The sequence below is a fragment of the Xyrauchen texanus genome, chromosome 6, assembly GCF_025860055.1.
Source record: "Xyrauchen texanus isolate HMW12.3.18 chromosome 6, RBS_HiC_50CHRs, whole genome shotgun sequence".
Classification (NCBI taxonomy): domain Eukaryota; kingdom Metazoa; phylum Chordata; class Actinopteri; order Cypriniformes; family Catostomidae; genus Xyrauchen; species Xyrauchen texanus.
The window spans coordinates 6,793,972-6,820,712 of NC_068281.1; the positions used below are offsets into that span (position 1 = coordinate 6,793,972).

At 40.7% G+C, this 26,741-nt stretch overlaps 1 protein-coding gene across 1 annotated transcript in view; it reads left to right on the forward strand.

Moving 5' to 3' along the window:
• LOC127645600 (glypican-5-like) overlaps positions 1–26,741 on the forward strand; it is a 223,718-nt gene that overhangs the window by 56,318 nt on the left and 140,659 nt on the right. Inside the window, exons 4-5 of the mRNA XM_052129262.1 lie at positions 15,104–15,249; positions 24,038–24,160. Of these exons, the coding sequence (XP_051985222.1) occupies positions 15,104–15,249; positions 24,038–24,160 (269 nt within the window). The remainder of the gene's footprint in view (positions 1–15,103; positions 15,250–24,037; positions 24,161–26,741) is intronic.

Sequence of the window (26,741 nt, forward strand, 5' to 3'; positions counted from 1 at the left end):
GAGTAATTCAATTAGATGTATATCTACTTTTAGTTAGTAACTCCCCAACAATGTTATGGACTGATTCAAACATATCCAGTACTGTATCATAATACATTGGAGCCACTCCAGTTCATCAAGGGCAGGTTTCATCAGAATGTGATCTAAATTTTAATATTAAATACTGGATGGAGAAATTATAACACAAAACTGACCATTAAATGACTACTGAAATACCTTCAATTCTTTTAATGCTATAAAGGTTTATTTTTGGTTCCCAAACAACAGAGTTCTGGGATGAGTTTCTCAGTGCATCGTCTTTCAAAATGTTGTTTACATTGATATTTTGGAGAGACAGAGACATTTGAGGCTGGAGACATCCGCTTGCTGGGAAACCAGATTGCAAATTGTGTGTGAGTGATTGAATTATGGCAAATTACAGAGAGACTGAAAATATGCTCGTAAACTGAATCTTTACACTGTCTGTAGTGAAATTTGGCAGAGGAGAGGAGAGAAGGAAATGAAAGGAGAGGTAAGGGAACTATGGAAAGAAAAGTATAGTAGAGTAGAAAAGGAAAGGGCAGCAAAAGAAAGAAGAGGAGGTGATAAGAAAACGAAAGAAAAGTGGAGGAATGAAATGAAAATGAAAGTTGGAAAATAGAGTAGAAAAGGAAAGAAGAGGAAAAGGAAGGACAATGGAAAGGAAAGGAAGACAGAGAAGTGGAAATAAAAGGAATAGAGGAATCAAAAATGCAAGAAGAAGAGGAAATGAACAGATAGGAAAGGAAGGCAGTGGAGAGGAAATTCAATTAGGAAAGGAGAAGAGAAAAGTAAAGGAAGGAACAGAAAAGAAAGAAATGAAGAGGTGAGGAGAGTAGATAAGGAAAAGAGATGAGGAAATTAAAAGAAAGGAAAGATAGGCAGAGGAGAGTAAATACAAGTAGGAGAGGAGACAGAGTAGAACAGATAAGGAGATGAGGAAAGGAAGGCAGAGGAGAGGAAATGGAAGTAGGAAAGGAAAGAATAAGAATAAAGGAAAGAACAAAGGCAAAGGAGAGGAAATAAAAGTAAGAGAATAGTGTAGAAGAGGAAAGGAACCGAGCGTAAAGATAGGCAGAGGAGAGGAAATGGAAGTAGGAAAGAAGAGAAGAGTAGAAAAGGAAAGGAAGGCAGAGGAAATTAAATGAAATAAGGACAAGTGACAAGAGTAGGAAAGGACAATATGATAAGAGTTGGGATGTGCATGAGTACATGAGTACCTGAGTACTCGGACGTGACAGCAATGATCAATCATGAAAACGATGAACGATAATGAAAATGAGTGACGTGACTTTTAACTGAATTTGACATTTGGAATTCGACAACTATACACAAACAAAAGAGGGGCCTTATTTTTCATTTTGAGATTGATTATGTTGTGATTTTCAGCGATATCTTGATTGTCAACAGAGACTGAAACTGCTAACCGATTCTGCAGTGTTAGCATTTGTTCTAAAGGTTTACGATGATCGAAATGAAATTTTAATATACTGTGTTTTGAACACCTGTCTCTGCAGACGTTTGCTAAACAAGTTATATTGTAATATATTGTAGAAACTTTGACTCATTAATGAACAATATATTATTTAACAAAAGTAAATGTTTATCATTGACTGTATATCTCCCTGGGTGCCGAGATGTTTGCGTGATGTCACACATCTGCATCTCAGTAAAATCAGAGCTGAAGATTTCTGCATGAGTTTCTAAGTTGTAAATAAAGTGGCATTCCATTACAGTTTTCCCAGTTTAAAATTCAGAGTTAAATGGGAGGAAGCATTTAACTTGGAGAGCAACAAACTCCAACAGAGCGCAGTGTGACTTTATGTCTGGGCGAAATCTTTCTGTCAAACATCTAGATGGAGCACAGCTCAACAGAACAGAACACAGGGTTTTCAAACTTTTTTCAACTTAAAACAGTGTTTTAAAACATGATGGTTACCGGGTCTCCAGGCATGCCAACTGCGGTTTGCAGATACACGGCTCAGAAACAGTGGTGCACACTTACTAAGCTTATTACGGTCTCCTGAATGACGAACAGAGATGCGTGTTCTGAGCCTCGTTTCATCGAACTGGTCTGCATGTCTGCAAAATATTATGCATTATATTTTGATTATACCCTCTGTGGCAGGGCGGAGGGTGGGGCTGGTCGTGATCATACACACCCGGTCCCTTATCAGGCTAATCAAGCCTCCGAGAGGGATAAAGGCTGACTGCGGAGGATTGTGCAGGAGAGAGAGATAGTTTACGGTCATGTGTGTGTTTGTCTGTTAATTTATCATTAAAACTAATATATATATTGTCAAGCTGGTTCTCGCCTCCTCCTTTCCATTGACTGCTTTACACTGGTGCCGAAACCCGGGAAGGAGGAGGGATGCCCATCGCAGAGTCCTCGACACTGCCGTCCTCGACACTGCCGTCCACCCGGGGAGCGCCATCTGCCAGGTGACGGAGTAGCCCGACGGTCCGGACGTGGGGAACTGCCGTCGTCCGCGGGGTGAGTGGGGACTGGATTCCCCTACAGCCTGGAGTGCCCTGCCGTCCCCCAGAAATGCAGAGGGGTCGAGGGAAGACCGCCGTCCACGAGGGAAGGAGGGAAGTAACTCCCCAATTGCCTGGAGCGTTAGGGCCGCTGCCAGGGGCGGAGGAATGTCCCCATCTGCCACCAGAAAAGCGGAGTGGCGTTCTGTCCACTGGGGGTTGGAGGTTTGACTCCGGTCCACCCATGAAAGAGCAGCTGTCGTCTGCCGCAGAGTGTTGAGTGCTCGAGGACCATGCGACGGCACATCAGAGAACTGGTGAGTGAGCTTCTTCTCTCTCTCCTCTCTCTCTCTGTCGCACCGTGTTGGCCTTTTCCCTCGCCTATTTAGTTATTTTTGTTGTTGATTTTCCCCTCATGTCTCCTCCCAGGTCGAGGAAGGCGGGGATGACCTGACGGGGCGCAAAGCACGCCCCTCCCCAGGGAAAGGGGGGGGGGGGGTATGTAATGCCGGTGGCACCCCGGCCTGAGGTAATGCCGGTAGGATTGTGGAGCAGAGGGGGGCAGGGCTGGGCTGGAATGTCGCACGCCCGGTCCCCAATCGGCCTGATAAGGGACTGGGTGTGTATGATCACGACCCGGCCCCACCCTCCGCCCTGCCACACCCTCCTTTGTACGTATTGTAACAGACAATGCTATGACAGCATATGATAATGAATAGACACTGGAACAACGAGACGCAATGCAGCAACCAAAGACTATAATATACATGTACACACAGTATATGTACTCAACATGTCTATGCCCCCCCCCACCTTCTCCCATGAGTACTTGAAGAGTATTCGAGTAATTACTTTGAGTACTCGAGTAGACAAAATGACCAAAATTCCAACCCATAGATATGACAGTAGAAAAAGAAAGGAAGGACAAAGAGGAGGAACTTAAAGGAAAAGAATGGAAAGGAAGGCAGAGGACAGGAAATAAAAGTAGTAAGAAAAGAAGAGTTGAAGAAAAAAGGAAAGGAGAGGAGGACAGATTAGGAAGGCAGAGGAGAGGAAATGAAATTAGGAAATAGGAAGAAGAAAGATAAGGAAAGCAGATAAGAGTAAATTGAAATAGGAAAGGAGAGAATGGTAGAAATGGAAAGGATGGCAGAGAGGAAATGAAAGTAGGAAGGAAAGAAAAGTGGGAATGAAAAGGGTAGGAGAAAGGAAGGCAGAGAAGAGGAATGGAAGTAGGAAAGGAGAGAAGAGTAAAATAGAAAAGGAAGGCAGAGGAGAGGAAATAAAGTAGGAAAGAAAAGAGGAGAAAAGGAAAGGGCATAAGAGGAGATGAGTAGAGACACGAGAGACGAGGTGAGGAAAGTGAGCGTAACAGCCGCTGAGTCAGCCAGTCTGGGGCCAGATCCTCAGCTCTCTACATGTTAGTGAAGAGCACCACTTTTAGAAAGAAGCAGAGGGAATGCTGCAAATTTGGTCAGCTCTCTAATGCAGTGTATGGTTCCAGACCACAAACTTGGCTGAGAGTGCGAAGAGAGAGAGGGAGCATATTAGAGAAAAATATACAGTGATACACAAGTCAGAAAAGTTTAGAGACTCAACCTATTATTGCAGACAATAGCTCTTGTCCAATCCCTAATGAGACGCCTTGCTGTTTTTTTCCTCTATAGACTGAGTGAGAGACATGACACAGTTGATTCCAAAAGATTTTGAAGTTAGTATGTTTCTAAACTAACTATGTAATACCCTATGCATAATGAAACGTTGCATACAATATTTTATGCAGCCTTTCTTTTGGAACAGCCTTTGTGTCCGGAGTGCACATATGATGCCTTAAAATACAGTATATGTAGGTAACTCTCTAGGTTTTGGAACAGAACGTCTGTGTGTGTTGTTTGTTTGCATGGCCTGGTGTTGCTAGGACTAACTTGTGTTGCTGGAAATTAGTGATGTCGTGCCAAATTTACTGGGTCGAACCACTGGCTTTCGGCTCTTCCAGCAATCATCAAATGCAAAACATAAAATGCTTGGCCAATCTTGATATGCAACAATTAGAGCCTCCCTGCTGATTTCCGTCTCTCTTTCTGTCTCTTTCTTTATCTTGGGGGTGTTGTTGCTTAGTGGTTAAAGATGTGGGCTGAAAATAGTTTCAAACCCAGAAGATTGAGGAAAAATAACCATCATGGAATGCGTTCGCAATGCTCAGTATTTCGGCTATAGGAAAAATAGTCCTGCATAAAAATGAAAATGCATTGGTTGTCTTTTTCTTTAGGGCCAGCCTTTTTTTAGAGTACAAATGCTGTCTGATTTAAGCTAAAAAAATAAGATTTATGGTTTATGAAATTTATGTCAATTTTCCTCATTCAAATAGAAAGAATCTGCAGTTGTATGCTTAGAAAATAGCTGAACAGGGCTGTTACCAACATGGCTGCAGAGTGAATTGACCTACACAATAAATCTAATAAGGACATTGACTGCAAGTTCCTCTGGATAAGAAAGAGACAAACTCACGTCATTGGCTTAATCAGAAGTCAACATGTTGGACCACTACAACAAACAGAAAAGTGTATTTAAAATGGCGTACAGAGCCAAAGTGTTTACACTTCTCATGAAAATCAACATATGAGCAGTGCAAAAAAATATTTATAGTGCTAAAACTATATATTTTATTAAACAGGATACATTTCCCAGAGCGAGAAAGAACAATACTTACACAAACATTGTAATATAGATGTGGAAAGACGTCTTTAAAACAGGGGCTATTCTGAAAGTATTGATAATTAATAGATTAGGGTCTCTAAAGGTGGCACATATGTGATCTCTTCCAAATCCTGCAGAGGCAGAATTTTAAGACATCATAGATGTGCTCTTGATGCGAAGGATATTTTAAAAGGTAAGTATACGGCCTTTTAAGATACCATTTTTAGCCAAAAACATTCAGGCACCTTCAGGCAGCGTCACATGTATCTTTCACAATCGGGGCGGCTGTTGGTAGAGCGGGTCGGCCACTAATCGCAGGGTTGATGGTTCGAATCCCGGCCCACATGACTCCACATTCCTAAGTGTCCTTGGGCAAGAGACTGAACCCCAAATTGCTTCCAATGGCAGGCTAGCGCCTTGCATGGCAGCTCTGCTGCCATTGGTGTATGAATGTGTGTGTGAATGAGTCACAGTGTAAAGCGCTTTGAATACCGCTAAGTTTAAAAGGCGCTATATAAGTGCAGACCATTTCCAATCCTAGAAAGCGACAGGCTCAGTGTAAAAAGAATTCCATGCTGGCTGAATTTCATTTCATTTAGTTCATTTAATACAGAAATGTTTAGAATGTTATAGTTCTGTGTAATTAAAAATTGTTATTTACTTACTATTTTACTCAATATTTGTGCGTGCTATGTATTTTTATGATTATTAGAATATTGCGATGTGTACAGTGTCACATCTCTTTCGAAATCAATAGAGAGTCAAGTCTCCTGTGTGAATGTGGAATGGCTGCCTGTTTAGGGAATTCCAGATCAGTCACTTTTGAAGTTCCATGGTGGATAGAATGCTGCCGTAGAAGGCATACAATGCCTTGAAATGCTGCTTCTGTAGACAGCTCACTATAGGTTTGGAACAGTGCATTTTCTCAGCCTATAACTCTCATATCTTGTGGTGTTGTGATAAAGGACACAAGAGTCAGCATATTTTAGATGATATATCGGAGAGATTATATTTTAGAGGACTTTTGGAAGCAATTTTGGAAGCATGTTTAAAGTGAAATGAATAGCCCCTCTTTAAAGAAATGTAAGGAACTTGGATGAAGTCATTGCAATAAAGAAATAACAAACTTGGAAGTAGGGCAAAAAGAACATCAGAGTTAATTCTGTATTGTGAGGGCGGAGGACATTGTTTTACCATCACCTCCGTCTGTAATGTCTTAGAAGATTATTGGGGGCTTATTGAATTTTTATAAACTCGTAAAATTAACCAAGCCTTATAGAAAAAAAAAAAATCCCAGAATTTCGAATGAACCAAATGGAAAGTCATTTGATTCCTGACATAGGGCATCCTCAACCGGATTTAGTGAAAATCCTTTTAACCTGCTTTAACCTTTAAGCGTTTAATTAGTTCGAATTGTGGCTGATTTCTAACATGGATTGCACCCAGCTTTGAACAGGATACATAAATAACCCATGGAACCAGATAAAATGTATTTAAAGGAAAGCCATTATATATTTGAGATCTCTGTCCAAAATCCACCGCTGAGTTTATTTACGGAGGAATGATGGTTCCCATGCTTTTTGATAAAAAGAGGGAGGAAAAATATTTACAATAGAGAGAAAATCAATAAACTACACAGAATACAACTAAATCAAAACACAAATACTTTCCCAGAACTCCCATATTTTTGGCAAATACCCATAATTCTCTTTTACTTCCAAGCTATTTTTCATGTAAAAAGACTCCAATTCAGAGAAGTTGTATATTATTTAACACATGTCAATGTTTAATTATTTTTATAAAATTAGATTAAATATCTTAAAATTACTGTAGTTTATAAATTGTTTTAATATACTCTTCATTTACCCTGGTATGTTGTCCAAAAATGTGTCTGACTCTTGCAGACTCTGTGGCAAGTAAAGTCATTTTTATTTGCTTAGAGCTTTTCACAACACACATCGTTTCAAAGCATGATTAAATATGATTGTAAGTTGTGTATACAAATAAATAATTAAATCATAATTGTATTTAGAACCCCAGTGTGCAAGCCAAAGGTGACTGTGGTGAGGAATACAAAACACCATAAGATGTTGGTTAATGGAGTAAAATAACCTTGGGAGAAACCAGGCTCACTGCATTGGGCATGTGTAAAAAGCTAGATGTGTCTCTTTACATTTATTTTTGTGACATTACAGATTTTAGCCTGCAGGTGGCAGCAAAAGACTGTTGTGCAAATGAGTCTGCTGAGGTGACATGCATCGCCAGTCAGTCAGAATTTTCATTCATCGGCATTCTGTGATTCCTCTGATTACTTCTACACTACTAAAGCTGGGAAAAACAGCTTTAAACTAACAACTTCAGCATTAAGGCTCATCACAGTTGAGAGACACAACAGATTGATTCATTGCACAAAATCAAGGCGCTTGACTCTTACCGGAGTTTCCACATTGGAGAGGACGTACTGTTTAAAATGATTGCGGTTTCTATAGTGAATGACTATTGTGCCCCGGCTACCGCAAAATAGGGAGGAATACCCCCCCTTGGACGGCAATTTTTCAACAAAGAAAATAGGATGCATTTGACAAAAATGACATTATCTTCAGAATGCTGAATAATACACTGCAGCATCTCTCTCTCTCTCTCACACACACACACACACACACACACACACACACACACACACACACACACACACACACACACACACACACACACACACACACACACACACACACACACACACACACACACACACACACACACACACACACACACACACACACACACAAACATACATACATCCTTGTTTCTCCAATAACTTGTTAGAAACAGCCTTAAGGTGCGTACACACTGCCAGCGACATTGCGCGCGACAGGGACTCAATACCATTCATTTTCAATGCGAGCACAGCGACTTCCGGCGACACGAGCTGTCGCGACCGTTGGCGCTAGATGTGGCCGTGTCCAGCGACGCGACAAAGTTGAGAAAAGTTCAACTTTGGAGCGACTAACGGAAGCGACACCCAATAGGAGAGAAGACGGGAGAGCTCACGTGATCCTTTCTCTCTCTCTCAGCTCCTGCAGTAACGGAAAGATGGATGAAAGGCTAATTCTTGCTGTTAGCAATGTTCCAGTGCTCTATGATATGTCTCTTCCCACGTACAAGGACATTTTTAAGAAAAATACTGTGTGGAAAGGTGTATCTGAGATTGCGGGGATTTTATGGACCCAGACAGACCGGCATTTGCATTTTCGCCGCAGATAAACAGCCGCTATCGCAAACAGCACGCCTGGTTTCTCGTTCATCTTTGATATAAAGCATTTTATGTACTGATTCCATTTATATTTAGTCTTTTCCCTCCAAAATGTTTGTTTTTAGTGGCAAGAAAAGAGATTCGCTGTCAACAGCAATGGAATGGCATCCGTGAATGTCATTTATAAACGTTACTAGGCAACCAGTAGTGGGAACACCCACTAGCTACTTCACCGCCAGCCACTGGCGACCTGCAGCAACAGAGTCTCTGGCAGTGTGTACGCACCTTAAGCCGTGATACTAGTTCTAAAGTTATGTTTTTGAGAGGCTTGGATGCATCATTTGGTTTGAACAAGCAATGGCAGATTCTGATCCGTCACGTAAGAAAGTAGTTCCATGCACAAATGCATTTTTTGTGACCATACCTCATTTTTTTATTTATTTACTTGTTCACTGAACTGTTCAGGCGTATGCAAAAGTTCAGGCACCCCTGACAATTTCTATGATTTTCATTTATAAATAATTGGATGTTTGGATCAGCAATTTCATTTTGATCTATCAAATAACTGAAGGACACAGAAATATTTTGGTAGTGAAATGAGGTTCATTTGATTAACAGAAAATGTGCAATATGCCTCAAAACGAAATTAAACAGATGCATACATTTGGGCATCCTTGTCATTTTGTTGATTTGAATACCTGTAACTACCTGGCACTGATTAATTGGAACACACAATTGGTTTGGTGAGCTCATTAAGCCTTGAACTTCATAGACAGGTGCATCCAATCATGAGAAAATGTATTTAAGGTGGCCAATTGCAAGTTGTTGTTCTCTTTCACTCTCCTCTGAAGAGTGGCAACATGGGTTCCTCAAAACAACTCTCAAATGACCTGAAAACAAAGATTGTTCAACATTATGGTTTAGGGGAAGGCTACAAAAATCTATCACAGAGATTTAAGCTGTCAGTGTCCACTGTGAGGAACATAGTGAGACAACAGGCACGGTTCTTGTTAAGGCTAGAAGTGGCAGGCCAAGTAAAATATCGGAGAGGCAAAGGCGGAGGATGGTGAGAATGGTCAAAAACAGCCCACAGCCCACCTCCAAAGACCTACAACATCATCTTGCTTCAGATGGTGTCACTGTTCAACAATTCAGCGCACTTTGCACAAGGAGAAGCTGTACAGGAGAGTGATGCGGAAGAAGCCTTTTCTGCACACACGCCACAAACAAAGTCGCTTGAGGTATGCAAACGCACATTTGGACAAGCCAGCTTCATTTTGGAAGAAGGTGCTGTGGACTGATGAAACGAAGATGGAGTTATTTGGTCATAACAAGGGGCGTTATGCATGGCAGACAAACACTTGCTACCCACAGTCAAATTTGGTCATGCTGTGGGGCTGTGCGGCCAGTGCCGGTACTGGGAATCTTGTTAAAGTTGAGGGTCGCATGGATTCCACTCAATATCAGCAGATACTTGAGAATAATGTAGAAGAATCAGTCACAAAGTTGAAGTTATGCCGGGGCTGGATATTTCAACAAGACAACGACCCAAAACACTGCTCAAAATCTACTCTGGCATTTATGCAGAGGAACAAGTACTATGTTCTGGAATGGCCATCCCATTCCCCAGACCTGAATATCATTGAAAATCTGTGGGGTGATTTGAAGCGGGCTGTCTATGCTCGGCAACCATCAAACCTAACTGAACTGGAGATGTTTTGCAAGGAGGAATGGTTCAAAATACCTTCATCCAGAATCCAGACACTCATTACAAGCTATAGGAAGAATCTAGAGGCTCTAGATTTGTGCTAAAGAAGGCTCAACTAAATATTGATGTGATATTTCTGTCGGGGTGCCCAAATTTATGCACCTGTCTAATTTCGTTTTGAGACATATTGCACATTTTCTGTTCATCCAATAAACCTCATTTCACTACTGAAATATTACTGTGTCTTTCAGTTATTTGATAGATCAAAATGAAATTGCTGATCCAAACACCCAATTATTTATAAATAATGGAAATTGTCAGGGGTGCCTAAACAATTTTGCATATGCCTGTAAGCAATATCACATTCACAATCATGCTATATAGCCCTAAATCACCACTGCTTTGATTACCTACAGTATGTGTATATATATATATATAATGTTTTACTCCAAAAATGTACACTCACACATACTGTGGAAAATTGGCCTGCTAACTCCAACATTCTCCAGATTCTTGGCTGCACCAAGATGCACCTTGTTATTTATTCAGACTATTAAGCGTGTCTCTTCACTCTCCTCCACCCTCATGTTGCCTCTCAGAGCAATAACAAATCATCCAGGAAATAAGGATTTATTCATTGCTAAATAAAATTGTCATTATTAAAGGTGACTGATAGGAGAGGGCAGAAACAGAGGGTACTCATTGGATCAGCATCGTGATGAGTTGGGTTGACTCTGACTAATGGACTGGTGACGTCTGTCGGAGCTTTTAGTGAGATGAAAGCACCATTGATTAAATACTGTGTGTGTGTGTGTGTGTTGTGAAAGAGGAAGCGATAGGTGAAAGAGGTGTTTAAAGGAAAATGATTGAGAGAAATCCTGTGTAACAGCAAGAGTCTGTAATGATTTTTTACATACATTTATTTTACTATCATGATGGGGACTTTCTATTGTTTCTATACTGAGCTAATGCACATTTATCCCTTAAGCCTTAGCAAACTTTATGGAGTTTTACATTTTCATTAAAGGGATTGTTCACCCATAAATACAAACTCTCTAACTCATGCCAGATGTAAATCTGTAACAACGATTTTTAGAAGAATATTTCAGCTCTGTAGGTCCATACATTGTAAGTGAATGGTGACCCAAACTTTGAAGCTCAAAAACACTTAAAAGCAGCATAAAAGTAGGGTTGCAACTAGCAATTCATTTGATTATCGATTCATCTTCGATTATTTCTTCGATTAATCGTATAAAAAGTGAAATTTTATTTCCTGCATTTTTTTGGTGTATTTAAGTGCGTAATGTTTCATCTCATGATTCTGTTCAATTCACAATACTGAATTCACAATTTCATAATGTCGCGATATTTTAAAGCTCAAATCAAGAAAAGTTAAGTTTGATTGTTTGTTTTAATTTTAAGACATGTGCAAATTCATTCCTTTCATTTACTTGTAAAGCTTAAAGTATTGTTCATTAAAATGCACAATGATCCATTAGGAAGGGACTGAGACTAAAAATAAGCCCAGCAGATAAATATTATACTATAAATATTAGTGTCACGATTCACTGTTGTCTGGCCTATGTTTCTCCCCTGTCATCTGTTCCCGGACTACACTTCCCATAATTCCCTGCTCTCATCTCTGCCAGCTGTCCTTCATTGTCCTCACCTGTGTTTCATTTAGTCATTATCCTTTGTGTATTTAAGCCCTGTTGTTTGATCATTCGTTGTCAGCTGTTGAATGTACCTGTATATGTTTTGACCTCCTGTGTTTCCAAAAATAGCCCCACATACTCCCTCCATGTATAATCATCGGTCTTCGGCAATTCTCTCCACAGGCGCGTTGGTAGTCCAATCCGATAGACTTCCTTCAGGTTAGGTTTTAGAAAATACCACTCTACTGAGACCGCAGTTTAACGGCTGATTCCGGCAATTCTGTATTGCTTGTGCTTTTAGATTTAAGTGCTGCCTTTGACACAGTTGACCATGCTGTCCTGATCTCCCATTTAGAGCAATATGCATGTATTCAAGGAAAGGCTCTGAAGTGGTTTCAATCCTATTTTATCAATAGGATCTTCTCAGTTAATATCTGTGAATTTTCCTCTAGGTCAGTTCCACTTATCTGTGGTGTTCCCCAAGGCTCTATTCTTGCTCCTATTTTGTTTTCTCTATATATGCTTCCTTTAGGTTCTATTTTTAAGAAATACGATATATCTATTCACTGCAACGCAGATGACACCCAAATCTATCTGCCTTTGAAACATGACAAGAATTGTATTGACTCGCTTCTGGCCTGCCTCTCTGATTTAAAGGCTTGGATGTCTTTCAATTATTTAAACTTGAATGAAAGCAAGACTGAGATCATTGTGTTTGGGCCCTGTGAAGCCCTTAGAACCTCTGACCTTAATTTCGGTTCTCTATCTCTGCATGTTAAATCATGCATAAAAATGTGGGTGTGTTCTTTGATAATGCTATTAAGTTTGACAAACAAATCAAATCTGTTGCGAAATCTAGTTTTTTCCATTTACGAGTATTGGCTAAGGTGAAAACCTTCTTTTAAGAATTTTGAAAGGCCGATTCATGCTTTTATTGCTTCACGGCTTGACTATTGCAATGCACTTTAAATGGCTATTAGTCAACCTGGTTGCAAACTGTACAGAATTCAGTTGCTAGTCTTCTAACTGGTGTCAGGAAACGTGAACATATCACCCCTGTTTTAGTCTCGTTACACTGGCTTCCAGTTTTCTACAGAATTGATTTCAAAATACTACTCCTCGTTTGTAAATCCTTAAATTATCTAGTACCGTCTTACCTCACTGATCTCCTGTCTGGCATCACTCAGTGAGATCTCTGAGGTCCACAAACCAGAAGTTATTAACAGTCCCAAGGACTAGGCCTGATATCCATGAAAACTGTACAATTATTTACATTGAATTGGAAATCGTGTTATGATGATGCACGATTACTTAACCACAAAGCACAGTTTAATCATAATGTTTGCGCTACGTTTCTCTGTTGCGATCGTTTTGATTGACAAGGAAGCAAAGGCTCATTCATTCAGTGAAGTTTCACAGAGACTTGTTTGTGGTAAAGACAGACGCCTTGAAATCATAGCACTTATATGTAAAACACTGAAGATAACAGTGAAATTAAAGTTATGCGTCAGCACAAACACTCTGTTAATGCACCTGATTCAGCAAGCACTCCACATTAAACTGTATGCACATAATCTTCTTCTAAGTATTTAACATAACGTTCTCCCCTGTGCTGGACAACATGGGTTCTCCGCTTTAACTTTTATCCAACGTTTTTTTTTAACAAGTTGTCATTTAACAAATTTTTTACTTGGACTGTAAAGTGACATCATTGCTGTGCACACTGCGTATATCCAACTAATCGATAATGACCTTCATTTTCGTTTATTTTCGATCAGTTGTTGCAGCACTATGTAAAAGTAATCCTCCAGTGGTTTAATCGATGTCTTCTGAAGCAATCTAATCGGTTTTGGGTGAGAACAGACCAAAATATAACTTTTTTTTACTGTACATCTTGCCATTGCAGTCTCTAGGAACGATCATGATTTCGAGTTCGATTACACTTCCTAGTGCTTGACGCATGTGCAGAGCGCTAGATGGCGCTAAGAAGTGTTACTCTATCAAGCTTTGAATCAGGATTGCCTAGGACACTGCTGTTGTCAAGATTTATCATTTTTATAGACTGGTGGCCAAAAGTTTGGAATAATGTTCAGATTTTGCAAGTTTGGAAAAATTTACAGATTTTGCTTTTATGGAAATAAATTGGTACTTTTATTCACCAAAGTGGCATTCAACAGATCACAATGTATCGTCAGGACGTTATTGATGTGAAAAATTACTATTATAATTAGATTTTTTTTTTTCAGAACTTCTTAAACTACTTCAAAGTGTTAAAAAAATCCTCCATATGCAGCAATGACAGCTTTGCAGTTTGTTAGTTTGTCGAGATACTCAGGTGACATTTCACCCCACACTTCCGGTAGCATTTGCCATAGATATGGCTGTCTGGTCGGGCACTTCTCACACACCTTACAGTCTAGCTGATCCCACAAATGCTCAATGGAGTTAAGATCCATAACGCACTTTTCCAATTATCTGTGTTTCTTTGCCCACTCTAACCTTTTCTTTTTGTTTTTCTGTTTCAAAAGTGGCTTTTTCTTTGCTATTCTTCCCATAGCCTTCTCTTTACTAGTATACATGAAACGTGTGATTTTCTAGTACTAAATTAGCAATTTAGCATGATTACTCAAGCTTAAAGTATTGGAGTGATGGCTGCTGGAAATGGGGCCTGTCTAGATTTGATAAAAATGACTTTTTTCTAATAGTGATGGTGCTGTTTTTTACATCAGTAATATCCTGACTATACTTTGTGATCAGTTGAATGACATTTTGGTGAATTAAAGTACCAATTTACATTGGAAACAGCTAAATCTGTGAATTATTCCAAAATTTTGTCCCCCAGTGTATATTTTAAAAAGTTTTTATTTATTATTTTTGCATTTGAGAGCATCCTGGATGTCCCTAATGGAAGGTTTTGTCAGATTTAGCTAATACACATGGTCAGAAACACAACCAAACATCTTGTCTTAGAGATAGAGACTTTAAATAATTATTTTAATGAAGTGTATTAATGAAGCAGTTCATTGGGGGCTTTAAGAAGAAAGCAGCTTTGAAACAATGTGTATTGTGAAAGCACTGTAGAAATAAAAATGATTTGACCTTCTATCTTTATCAAATCATCCATAGCTTTAATATGATCTGTTACCTTTTTATTCTGCTCACACATACTTGCGTCATCCTTTCTATCTTCCTGAGGGAACTAAACATCATCATCTCTCTCTCTCTCTCTCTCTCTCTCTCTCTCTCTCTCTCTCTCTCTCTCTCTCTCTCTCTCTCTCTCTCTCTCTCTCTCAGGTGGATAAGGTGTGTGGTCACTCTTCAAATGCGTCATCCACCACAGTCAGGACGTTTCCATTGACTGCAGTCACACCTCCACCTACTAACAGCTCACAGGATGTTCCAGGAGCCGATAAGATCGGAATGTTGGCGCATCTTCACAGGTTTGACATCTGGACATTTATAGTGAATATACATTTTTGTAGTTATGCTTACATTGAAAAAAACAGTAATCACGAATGGCTGGAAAATTCAGGGAAATGAATTGCTCAAAAGATGTGTGAACCCTGTAAAATGTACAGTGGAAAACATGGATTTAGTACCTGCCATAGAAAGAGAGTATTAAAAATATTCCCTGATATTATCTGCTGCAATCAGTCTAACCAGATCAATACAGATAATTATAGCACTAATATCAGCTGATTTCGATATGATCTTGGATATATTGGGCATATCTATTCAAATTGAATCCCTTTCAGAGTTGACCAAGACACACAAATTGCGTAAATGTGTTAACACATCCACATGCTTTGGTCAAATTGAATTGAAGGAATCTTCCTGTTCAATACAAGTTACAGAGTGGTCTCACAGTGCAATCAGAAACAGTCTGTTTACTTTTCTTAAGCTATAATTGATCTGTGCCTACCGAAATTTGAAACCCCCAACCCAACACCCAAACTTAAACCTAACCATCAGTGAAGTAAAAACATAATTTTAGAGGGAAAAATGCAACCTCCAAATCGTGCTCATCACTGATTATACAAACGTGATTACTTCCTGATTTCAACACAGGATCCAAATCCGGGTGTCCCACCCTGCTGGCACAACTGTTGTAATCAACGTTATGCCACAAATGCTGTCTTATTGATTGAGTTTAACTTGCATAACTTCAATTAAACATGGAATATTTCTTTATGAATCTTCAGAACACTCATGTCTACTCTGGATCCCTATGAGTAAATGGTAGGCTGGCAAGAGCAGTACTGTAACTGGCATTGAGTTGTTGCCTGCTGGAACAGAGAGATAAATGGATTAGAGGCTCTTTTTCCGGTGTGCAGAGTTAGAGTGGGTAGGAGAGAATAGCATACACTCATCACCGTGTGCATGACATCATCTCTCTGCATCAAGAGCCTTGAAAATTCTCTGACCGGCAAGTTAAGACAACAGTATTTAAAGATGCACTCAGTAATTTTTTGTTCATGTTGCACTGACACCTTGCAGCAGCGTGATTTAGCAACACTCAGGAGCAAATCTTTTGGAATCAGTGAGATTTTGGAAATGCGCTATTCACTTTGAGCTTGATTAATTTATTCCCAAGTGAAAACGTTCAATTATAGGGACTGTTGAGGTATAGAGAGTAGTATCTGGCTGGTCATATGATCTTCTTCTCATGTGAGTATGCACCAGTTTGAAAAATTTTCAGAAGTGCTATTCGTTTTTTGTTTATAAGGTGAAAACACACAACAATACAATACACATTTTTTACAATTGTTATGGCCCAGCTCAAAAGCCACAACAAATAGAGGAAACCACACTCAAGGGAATACCAAAAAAAGAATATTTATTAACAAAAGTATAAATTAACTTAACAAATAATAAATCATTAGAGAAAAGTCAACAAATGAAACTGGCAAAACATAATGCCAGTTCTTCAAACAAACGGAACACAACAAAAACAAAAAGGAACACCATGCTGGGGACAAGCAACAGAACAAACAGTCCAAAACCCGCGACAATCAGGAAGGGGCGGGTTTTATGCCATCTAGAGACAGTGGCCAGCTGACTCCGATCTGCGTGATGGCCTCAGCTCCACTCCACCAGGAAGTTCACCCTGCAAACACAAAAACACACCCAAACATCCTGACAGAAACAAGAAACCCATGGGCCGTCACACCCCCCCCCCCATAAAGACAGGGTCCCCACTGGAACCCTGGCCAACAACCACTATAAACGCATAACATTTTAGCTTTTTTTTTTTTTTTTTAAACTGGACAGGTCTTAAGTTATTTCTCAAAGTTATACTTACACAACTATCGATACACTCAATACAAAGTCTTTTGAACAGTACTTGTTCAGCCATTCTCCATCTTGTAGCCTCAACTCATCCCTGCAACTGGTACCTAGAAGCGATTTAAGAGTGAGATAGAGACACCAGAACGAATAATTATAGAACAATCACTGACATGGGGCTCTGGACAAAGCATCCGCAACAATGTTATCTCTACCCTTTACATGACGTATATCCAAGTTGTATGACTGAAGAAATAACGACCACCTAATAAGTCTCTGATTTGGACAGTGCAACGAGTTCAAAAATGTCAATGGATTGTGATCTGTATAAATGATCACTGGGCCTGAACCAACATACACCTCGAAGTGTTGTAAAGACAAAATCAGAGCCAACGCTTCTTTTTCAATTATCGAATAATTTAACTGATGTTTGTTGAATTTTTTCGAATAAAAACCCACAGGTCGGTCAATACCAAACTCATCTTGCTGTAACAACACCCCACCTGCCCCCACATGACTAGCATCCACCTGAAGTCTAAATGGTCTGTCCATTAAAGGAGCAGCCTAAACAGGAGCACTGCACAAAATTGCCTTCACATTCTCAAAAGCTGTCTGGCAGACAGGAGACCAGATGTATTTTACCTTACCCTTCAAAAGATCTGTCAATGGTGCTACTACAGTTGAAAAATTTCTACAGAAACCTCTGTAGTAACCCACCAAACCCAGAAATCTCATAAGATCTCTTTTCGTAGCTGGAGGAGTATAACACTCAGCTGCCTGTACTTTCGCCTGCAATAGACGCACTGTACCCTGCCCAACCTGCCGACCAAGGTATGTCACTGTCGCTCGTGCAAACTCACACTTTGCTAAGTTTATCGTGAGGCGTGCCTCAGCCAAACGTTTAAACAGTGCTTTCACACACTGTACATGAGAAGACCAAGTATCAGAATAAATAACCACATCATCCAAGTACACTGCACAGCCTTGCAAATTTCCAACAACTTTATTCATCAACCGTTGATAAGTTGCAGGTGAATTTCGCAACCCAAAAGGCATAACTGAATAAGAATATAGCCCAGCTGGCGTGATAAAGGCTGCGATCTCTCGTGCTCTTTGAGACAGAGGAACCTGCCAATAACCTTTCAACAGATCAAATTTGCTGATGAATTTCGCAGCACCCACTTGGTCAATACAGTCGTCTATTCGTGGCAGAGGATAAGAATCTGGCTTAGTGACACTGTTGACCTTCCTAAAATCAGAACAAAACCGAGGGGTATTATCTGATTTCGGAACCAGTAAGCAAGGTGACGCCCAACTTGATGATGACGGTTCAGCAATACCATTTTTCAACATATAATCAACTTTAGCATCTAAAACTTTACGCTTTTCCGGGCTCACTCGATAAAAACGCTGTTTAATCGGCTTTACATCTCCCACCACTTCGATATCATGCTCCAAAACATGTGTACGAGATGGCACATCTCCAAACAGACTGGAATACTCCTGTATAACCTCTATTAATTCTGTACGCTGAAGCTCTGACAAGTGAGACAATACACGGTTTAACTCTAAAAGTACCTTAGAGTTTTTAAGCCGACCAGTTAACAATGCAGAGTCATGACTTGGTAAATCATCCTCACAAACAATTGCACTACCAGACATAAGTGTGTTACAAACACACACTGGATGAACATCATCTGCCGGTGGACTCAGTTCCTGAGATCCCCGGACATGATATGCTTTCAACAAGTTGACATGACAAAGTTGATGGTTTTTCCTACGTTCTGGAGTGGCAATCAGATAGTTTAGCTCTGACAATTTCTTCACTACTGTGTACGGGCCTAAAAACTTTGCTTGCAATGGTGAACCAACAATAGGTAATAATGCCAAAACCTGGTCACCCTCACAAAAGCTACGCTGCTCTGCTCTACGGTCATAAAGACGTTTCATCTTCTCCTGTGCCGAAGTCAGCTTTTCCCTAGCTAACTCCGTAGCACAGTAAAGTCGATGTCTAAAACCATTAACATAATCAATCAAATTTTGAGGTGGCTGAGACTCTTTCCACTCATTTTGCAGAACAGCTAAAGGTCCCCGCACAGTATGTCCAAAAACCAAATCGTTTGGACTAAAACGTGTACTCTCCTGCACAACCTCTCTTGCTGCCAGCAACAACCATGGTAATCCATCCTCATAATCAGCATCCATCTGCACACAATATGCCCTCATCATTGATTTTAAAGTCTGATGGAACCGTTCCAGCGCTCCTTGGCTTTGCGCATGGTAGGCAGAAGACTGGTTGTGCTGCACATGCAACAGTTTCAATACCTGTGCAAACAAATGAGAGGAGAAATTCGGCCCTTGGTCACTCTGAATGGTTTTAGGTATGCCGAATATGGATATAAACTGACCCAGAGCCTGCACAACTGCTTTTGCTGTTAGCGTACATAATGGATATGCTGTTGGATATTTGGTACTACTGCACATAACAGTTAACAAATACATCGCACCTGACCTTGAACGAGGGAGAAGACCAACACAATCAACAATCAGGTGCTCAAATGGCTGGCTTACCACAGGGATCGAATACAGGGGAGCAACTTTAATTCCCTTATTTGGCTTGCCAGTTAACTGACAAGTGTGGCACGTTTTGATGTAACTCGCCACACTCTTCTTAACCCGCGGCCAAAAAAAATGTCTGAGAACACAATCATACGTTTTCCCAACCCCCATGTGCCCCGACTCTCATGAGCAACCCGCAAAACCAAATCCCGAAATTTGGAGGGCACAACAATCTGATACACAGGATCTCCAACATAACCCTCACAATGTGGTAGCCACTTCCGAACCAGTACCTCATTTTGTAAGAAGTAACCATGTGCACGATTTTTCACCTCATCCACCTCTAGAACAGATTGGAACAGCTCCCCCAGCGTTACGTCAGCTCTTTGCTCACGCGCCAATTCGCTATGGGAGACAGACAAGGGAGTGTTAGACAAAGTCATTTCAAACAACTCGGATTCCTCACCCTCTGTGTTTTCCACCGCTACCAAATCTGCAATGTCAGTTGCCCGCTTCATGGCGCGCATCACAGCGCAAACCATGAACACTTTTCATTCTCATCAGGGCCGTTACTACCTAGCGGTACTGAAACCACCACTGGATGTACTGGGCTGCTTCCCCAAACACGTGCACCTGCCACATCATTTCCCAAAATCACGGTGACACCGTCTATAGGCAAAGCCGGACGCACTCCCATTTTAACTTCTCCCTCAAACAACTCTGAATAGAGCACAAGTTTATGTACAGGAACATGAAAAATAGACATACCCATGCCCAAAACAGGTACAAAAGATCTAGTATCCGTTTCCTCAGAAAACGGCAAAACAGACCCTAGGACAAATGAATCAAATGCTCCTGTGTCCCTTAAAATAGTCACTGGCACTCTCTTGTTATTTCCAACCAAAGACACATGTCCTTTTGAAATAAACGGCAAGTATGAGCCTAAATCAGGCTTTGACGACACAGCTGGTAATTCGACACTCGATTTATCTAGGAGCACATTATAACCTGGCGCCGCGCAAGCCACTGGTTTTACATGATTCATATCTTGCCTATTCCGCGACTTAAACACCACGCATTCTCTCTTCCAATGACCATATTTATGACAGAAATGACACTCAGAGTCACGGAGCCCATGATCAGCTCTCTGTTCCTGAGGAAAACCTCCACCTGACCGCTTAGAAAAAAACATCCCCCCAGCAGGCGCAACGTCTCTTCCAGCCACAGGACGCATAAGGACATCCACATCACCCCTACCCTTGTGGGTCAAAAAATAATAATCCGCAAGGGCAGCAGCCTCCCCTGCTGTCCTTACCTTTTGTTCACTTATGTACATGGCAATTCGTTCTGGAACTGAATTTTTAAACTGTTGAAGTACCATCAAATTACACAAGTCATCAAAATCTTTCACCCCTGAAGCCGAACACCATCGACTAAAATGAGTCACCAAATCACGGGCAAACTCAAGATATGGTTTATCTCCCTTTTTCCAACTCCTAAAACGCTGACGGTACGCTTCAGGGACCAATTCATACGCTTTTAGTACAGCTGCTTTAACCTTGGCATAATCACCGCTCTCTTCCGAAGACAACGAGGAAAAAACCTCCTGAGCACGCCCAGTTAACACACATTGTAGCAAAACTATACGGTCTGAATCAATCCAATCTCTCGCGTCTGCAACACGCTCAAACAAAATGAAGAATACATCAATGTCCTTCTCACTAAATTTAGGCACCAAGCGCAAACTATTCAAAATATCATATGAGCTATCGTTGCCCCGAGCCAACTCTTCATTCCTTGAGAAGTCACCTAATTTACCTTCTTTAATTAACCCCAATCTTTCACTTTCTAAATCTAGCTTTGCCTTTTCTGTTTGCTGCCTCATTTCTTCTAGTGCTAAAGCTTTATCAACTTCCACTCGCTGCCGCATCTTTTCCAACTCTAAATCCCTCTCCTTCTCTAACTTCATACGCAATATCAATATTTCTTTTTGCTGTTCGAAATTTAAAGCTACACCAGGAGATATATTCTGAGAAAACTCATCCAAAGCCAACTCACTAGGACTACTCACTTCCTCACTTCCTCCGAGGGAACAGCAATAAAATCATCAATACCTGCCATGATTAACACCTGAACAATACAGCAATCAGTCCCCGGTAAACAAACAAACAAAAAAAACGTATAGTATTGACCTAAAGCGCAAGAAAAACCAAAGTAACCTCATAAACTGAGCGTCCCCTCTAAACTACCTAACCCAATCTACATAACTCAACCCTAGTCTTCAGGGGTTACTTGGGGCGGGTATTTATGCACTAAAACCCAGAAGTTTGGTTAAGCGACCAGCAAGCTGGCAACTTCGCCACAACAACGGACGTACTCCAGAGACAACCGCTCCAACCACTTTCACCCCGCACTACATTCAAATGCACACGAATCCTAAAGAGGAAAACGCGCTATACCTACAGGGGAACTAGCTCAATTTACACATTTGCGCAAAAAAACAAAGGTCAACACTTACCTTCCTTGTCCCAGGGCTATTTTGCAGACAGAAAAAAACTTGCACCAACGATTCCATCACCTGGTTAATTCCCTTACGCGGGCTTCCAAAAAAAAATTCCAGACTAGAAGTCACCAACTGGGAAAAACCACATTTAGTGCGTCCTCTTCCCACAGTCAGACATCCAGCCAAGGCACTAATTTACAAAAACGCGCTCCTACTCACCGTTTTAACGGTCCAAAGAAACTCAGAGAGGAAAAAAAAAAAAAAAAACGTACATAAATTACACCCTGTTAACAGCATAATTTCCAAGTTGGACAAGCCCCCAATTTGTTATGGCCCAGCTCAAAAGCCACAACAAATAGAGGAAACCACACTCAAGGGAATACCAAAAAAAGAATATTTATTAACAAAAGTATAAATTAACTTAACAAATAATAAATCATTAGAGAAAAGTCAACAAATGAAACTGGCAAAACATAATGCCAGTTCTTCAAACAAACGGAACACAACAAAAACAAAAAGGAACACCATGCTGGGGACAAGCAACAGAACAAACAGTCCAAAACCCGCGACAATCAGGAAGGGGCGGGTTTTATGCCATCTAGAGACAGTGGCCAGCTGACTCCGATCTGCGTGATGGCCTCAGCTCCACTCCACCAGGAAGTTCACCCTGCAAACACAAAAACACACCCAAACATCCTGACAGAAACAAGAAACCCATGGGCCGTCACACAATAAAGCTCAACATTTTTTAGAAAGACCGAACATGAGTTCTAGGGTTATTAAAGGGATGATTCATCCAAATGCAACCTTCTCTGACATCAAATTCATACAGTAAATAAAAAACTAATCTGGTCTAACGTGTTTAAAAAATACTTATTTTTCCATTAAAGGCTTTTGAGTTATGTACATTAGTAGGTAAATTGACAAAAAAAACTTTAAATTTTATCACTTTTGTTATGTTCATTTAAAATAAATTATTGAGGAGGCTCACCCTCCCTTGCCTCCTCTGATGGGCCACAACTGGTTCTTGTTTTTGAATATATCCTCTAAAATTGGGTCAGGTTGTATCAGTTTGTTGGAGAAAAGGGATGCTTGTGTGCATGTTTGTGTTTTCCTTGGGTAATATTTGTTAGCCCTGCCTTTGTTCTACCCATCAAGACCCAATTATATTCTTACCGTTTATGGTGTTTTCACATTTCACGTTTGATGAGGACCCGAATCCATTTGTGCCGTGGCCCTGGGGTGCACAAAACAACAAAACTAGCAAAGTGAATACAGTAAATAAAATAAAAAAATTATTAAATATTTAGTTTTTTCGCTGTTGCTTTTTCGTTGTATTATGTCTTGAAGACACACGCACACACACACACACACACACACACACACACACACACACACACACACACACACACACACACACACATTTTCAATAAAACATAATTTAATATGTTTTTTAAGCAATTTAAATTATGGGGACAATAGTAATGTCCTTATAAACCACATTTATAGCATAAATACCCTTGTAATAGGAGTGGTGGTGGCGTAGTGGGCTAAAGCAATGAACTGGTAAGCAGAAGGTTGTGTGGTTCCCCACAGCCACCACCATTGTGTCCTTGAGCAAGGCACTTAACTCCAGGTTGCTCTGGGGGGATTGTCCCTGTAATAAGGGCACTGTAAGTCACTTTGGATAAAAGCATCTGCCAAATGCATAAATGCAATTACCAGTTTGTAACCTAAAAAAAAGTCCTCGTAAACCACTTAAACCTGCCCACACACACACACACACACACACACACACACACACACACAGGAAAACCTTGCGATTAAGTCCCACCACTCATGTTCTGTGTGTGTTGTTTATATGTTTGTTTGCATTTTAGGGAGTTTATGGGTTACATCTCCCGATATAAGTCCTTCTTCGCCATTCTTCCGGAGACGTTGTGCGAGGGAGAGATAGGCGTAGACGAGCTCACATGTTGGAGCGGAGACGATGTTGTAAAAAGGTAAGAGAAGCCTGTAAGCGAAACCCTTCTACCCAGTCAATACGGTCTAATTTTAAGAACTCAATCTGAAATCATCATCTCTAAGCAAGTAAACCCAGACACATAGATTTTCACAGCTCTGACTTTAAGATCAGATCAGATTTAAGTTTTTTCATCATTCATCCAATATGACTGAAAAAACCCCTGCACACTTCCTACGAATAAGAAAGAAAGAACAGGTTTGGCGTCATTAAAATAAATCTGGCCAAAACAAAGCAACATGAACAACATGAACATACCAGTGTGCAGAATTATTAGTGAGCTGGTGCAAACTTACATTTGTACGATCGTTCACGTAGAGACATTTTCAAAGAACATGTCATGGAATTTTTGACAAAGCCATTCACACATCTGCCCAATGAAAGATATGCCTATCATCATTCTTTTGTCTGTATTCTACCCTTTAAAACTCTTTTATACACCCATGTTTGCAGTTGTAACAGTGTCATCATAAATTACAAATAACAGTGTGTAATCTGTGCAAATTGTGACACGCATAGCATGTTAGCGCATTAGCGCCATGAATGGACAAGGTAAATATTCTAAATGACACATTATCTACTGCATATATATTTCTTAAAACATCTTGTTTTGCTGATCTCATGTGAATTATAATGGCATAAAGTCATTAATGCTTTTTAAAGTCATATTAGTTGATGTTTTACATGTAGTCTTGAGCTTCCTCATATTTAAATGTACCTCTAAATGGTTGTCTGTATGTTCGCAAGAGAATGTTGCTGCTCCGTCTGCCGGCAGGTCATCCCTGCCTTCTTTGACCTGGGAGGAGACAGGAAGGAAAAAATAAAAAAAATAGGCGAGAGAAAGGAACGACAGAGAGAGAGAGAGAGAGGAGAGAGAGAAAAAGAAACTCACTCACCGGTTCTCTAATGCACTGTTGCAAGGTCCTCGATCACTCCTCCACCCTCTCAGGTGGATGGCAGCCACTCCTCCCTGAGTGGACCGGAGTCAGACCTCCGACCCCCATTGGACAGAATGCACCTCCTCGTTCCCAGCTACCTGTGGGGACACTCCTCCACCCCTGGCAGCGGCCCTACCGCTCCAGGAGGTTGGAGAGACGCTTCCGTCCTCCCCTCGTGGACAGCAGTCTTCTCTCGACCCCTCCGCGTTTCTGGGGGACGGCATGGTTCTCCTCCGCCTCTGGCAGCGGCTCCATCGTTCCAAGTGGTCGGGGAGTCCAGTCCCCACTTGCCTCGCGGATGGTGGCCATTCCCCGCATCCGGGCGGTCACGCTACTCCGTATGCCGGAGGAAGGCAGCAGCGCTTCCTTGGGTGGACGGCAGTGTCGAGGACTCTGTGATGGGCAACCTCCTCCTTCCTGGGTTTGGGTACCAGTGTTACACAGTTAAAGGGAAAGGAGGAGGTGAGAACCGGCTTGACAATATAAATAATAATTTAATGATCAACTTAACCAAAAACACACAAACATAACCACACACAGGGCAGCTGCCTGTAATTCTCTATCTCTCAAACAGTCGTCTCCGGCTTTATCCCTCGCGCGCACCATCAGACTGATTGGGGACCGGGCGTGCGTCGTTCCAGCCTGGTCCTGCCCTACTCTGCTCTACACAAAGCATGTTAATAATAATAAAAGAATACACTGATTTTTATTTATTTTTGATTAATTGCAAAGTTAAACCCAACACCAACCCAAAGTCATACAATACAAGACAAACTGATCCAAATGCAATGAAAATCTGATGGTTAGTCGGGTCCCATCTGGGTGGGTCTGGTAGCAGACCTCTAGTGTGCATTTGTATGTCATCTCAAAGAACAAAGTAACACATCATTGCAAATACTAATTCAGGAAAGTGCAGATGGAAAAGCCAGACACACCCATATGCTCCTCCATTAACCAGAAATCACCTCTGGGCCATGCTGACTGACTCCTAATAGATTTATAACAAATCTGTCGCCCTCAGAGATAAATGTTTACTTTGAAAATGGATGTTTGGCTCTGCTTTCATATTTCAAAAGATAACTCACTCTAATGACCAATGACATATAACTTAAAGGAACAGTTCATCCAAAAATTAAAATTCTGTCATCATTTACTTTCCAAACCTGAATAACATTCTTTTCTCCATGGAATGCAAATGAGATGTTAGTCAGAATATAAGCCACAGTTCCCATTCACTTTCTTGATATGGAAAAAATATGCATTGAAAGTGAATGGTATATGAGGCTAACATTATGTGTAACATCTCATTTATGGTCCACGGAAGAATATTTGGTTTTGGAACAAAAAAATATTTTTTGGGGGGTGAACGGTCTGCTACGTTTCCAGGGACAACTAAGTAAGACATTTGTAGGTTGATCTCCCCCAAAAGTAAACATAATGTGACATAAAAATGTGTTGGCCAACCCAACACGGCAACATTTTCTCAGCCAATGGAGTGAGTTTGGGGGCATGGTAATCTGTTTTGTTTTCTGACAAATTGTAGACAGGGCTAGTATTTAGGAAACCTGTCTGACAACAACCATTATATATGCAGTTCTGCTTGGTGATTCTAGTGCAGCAGAA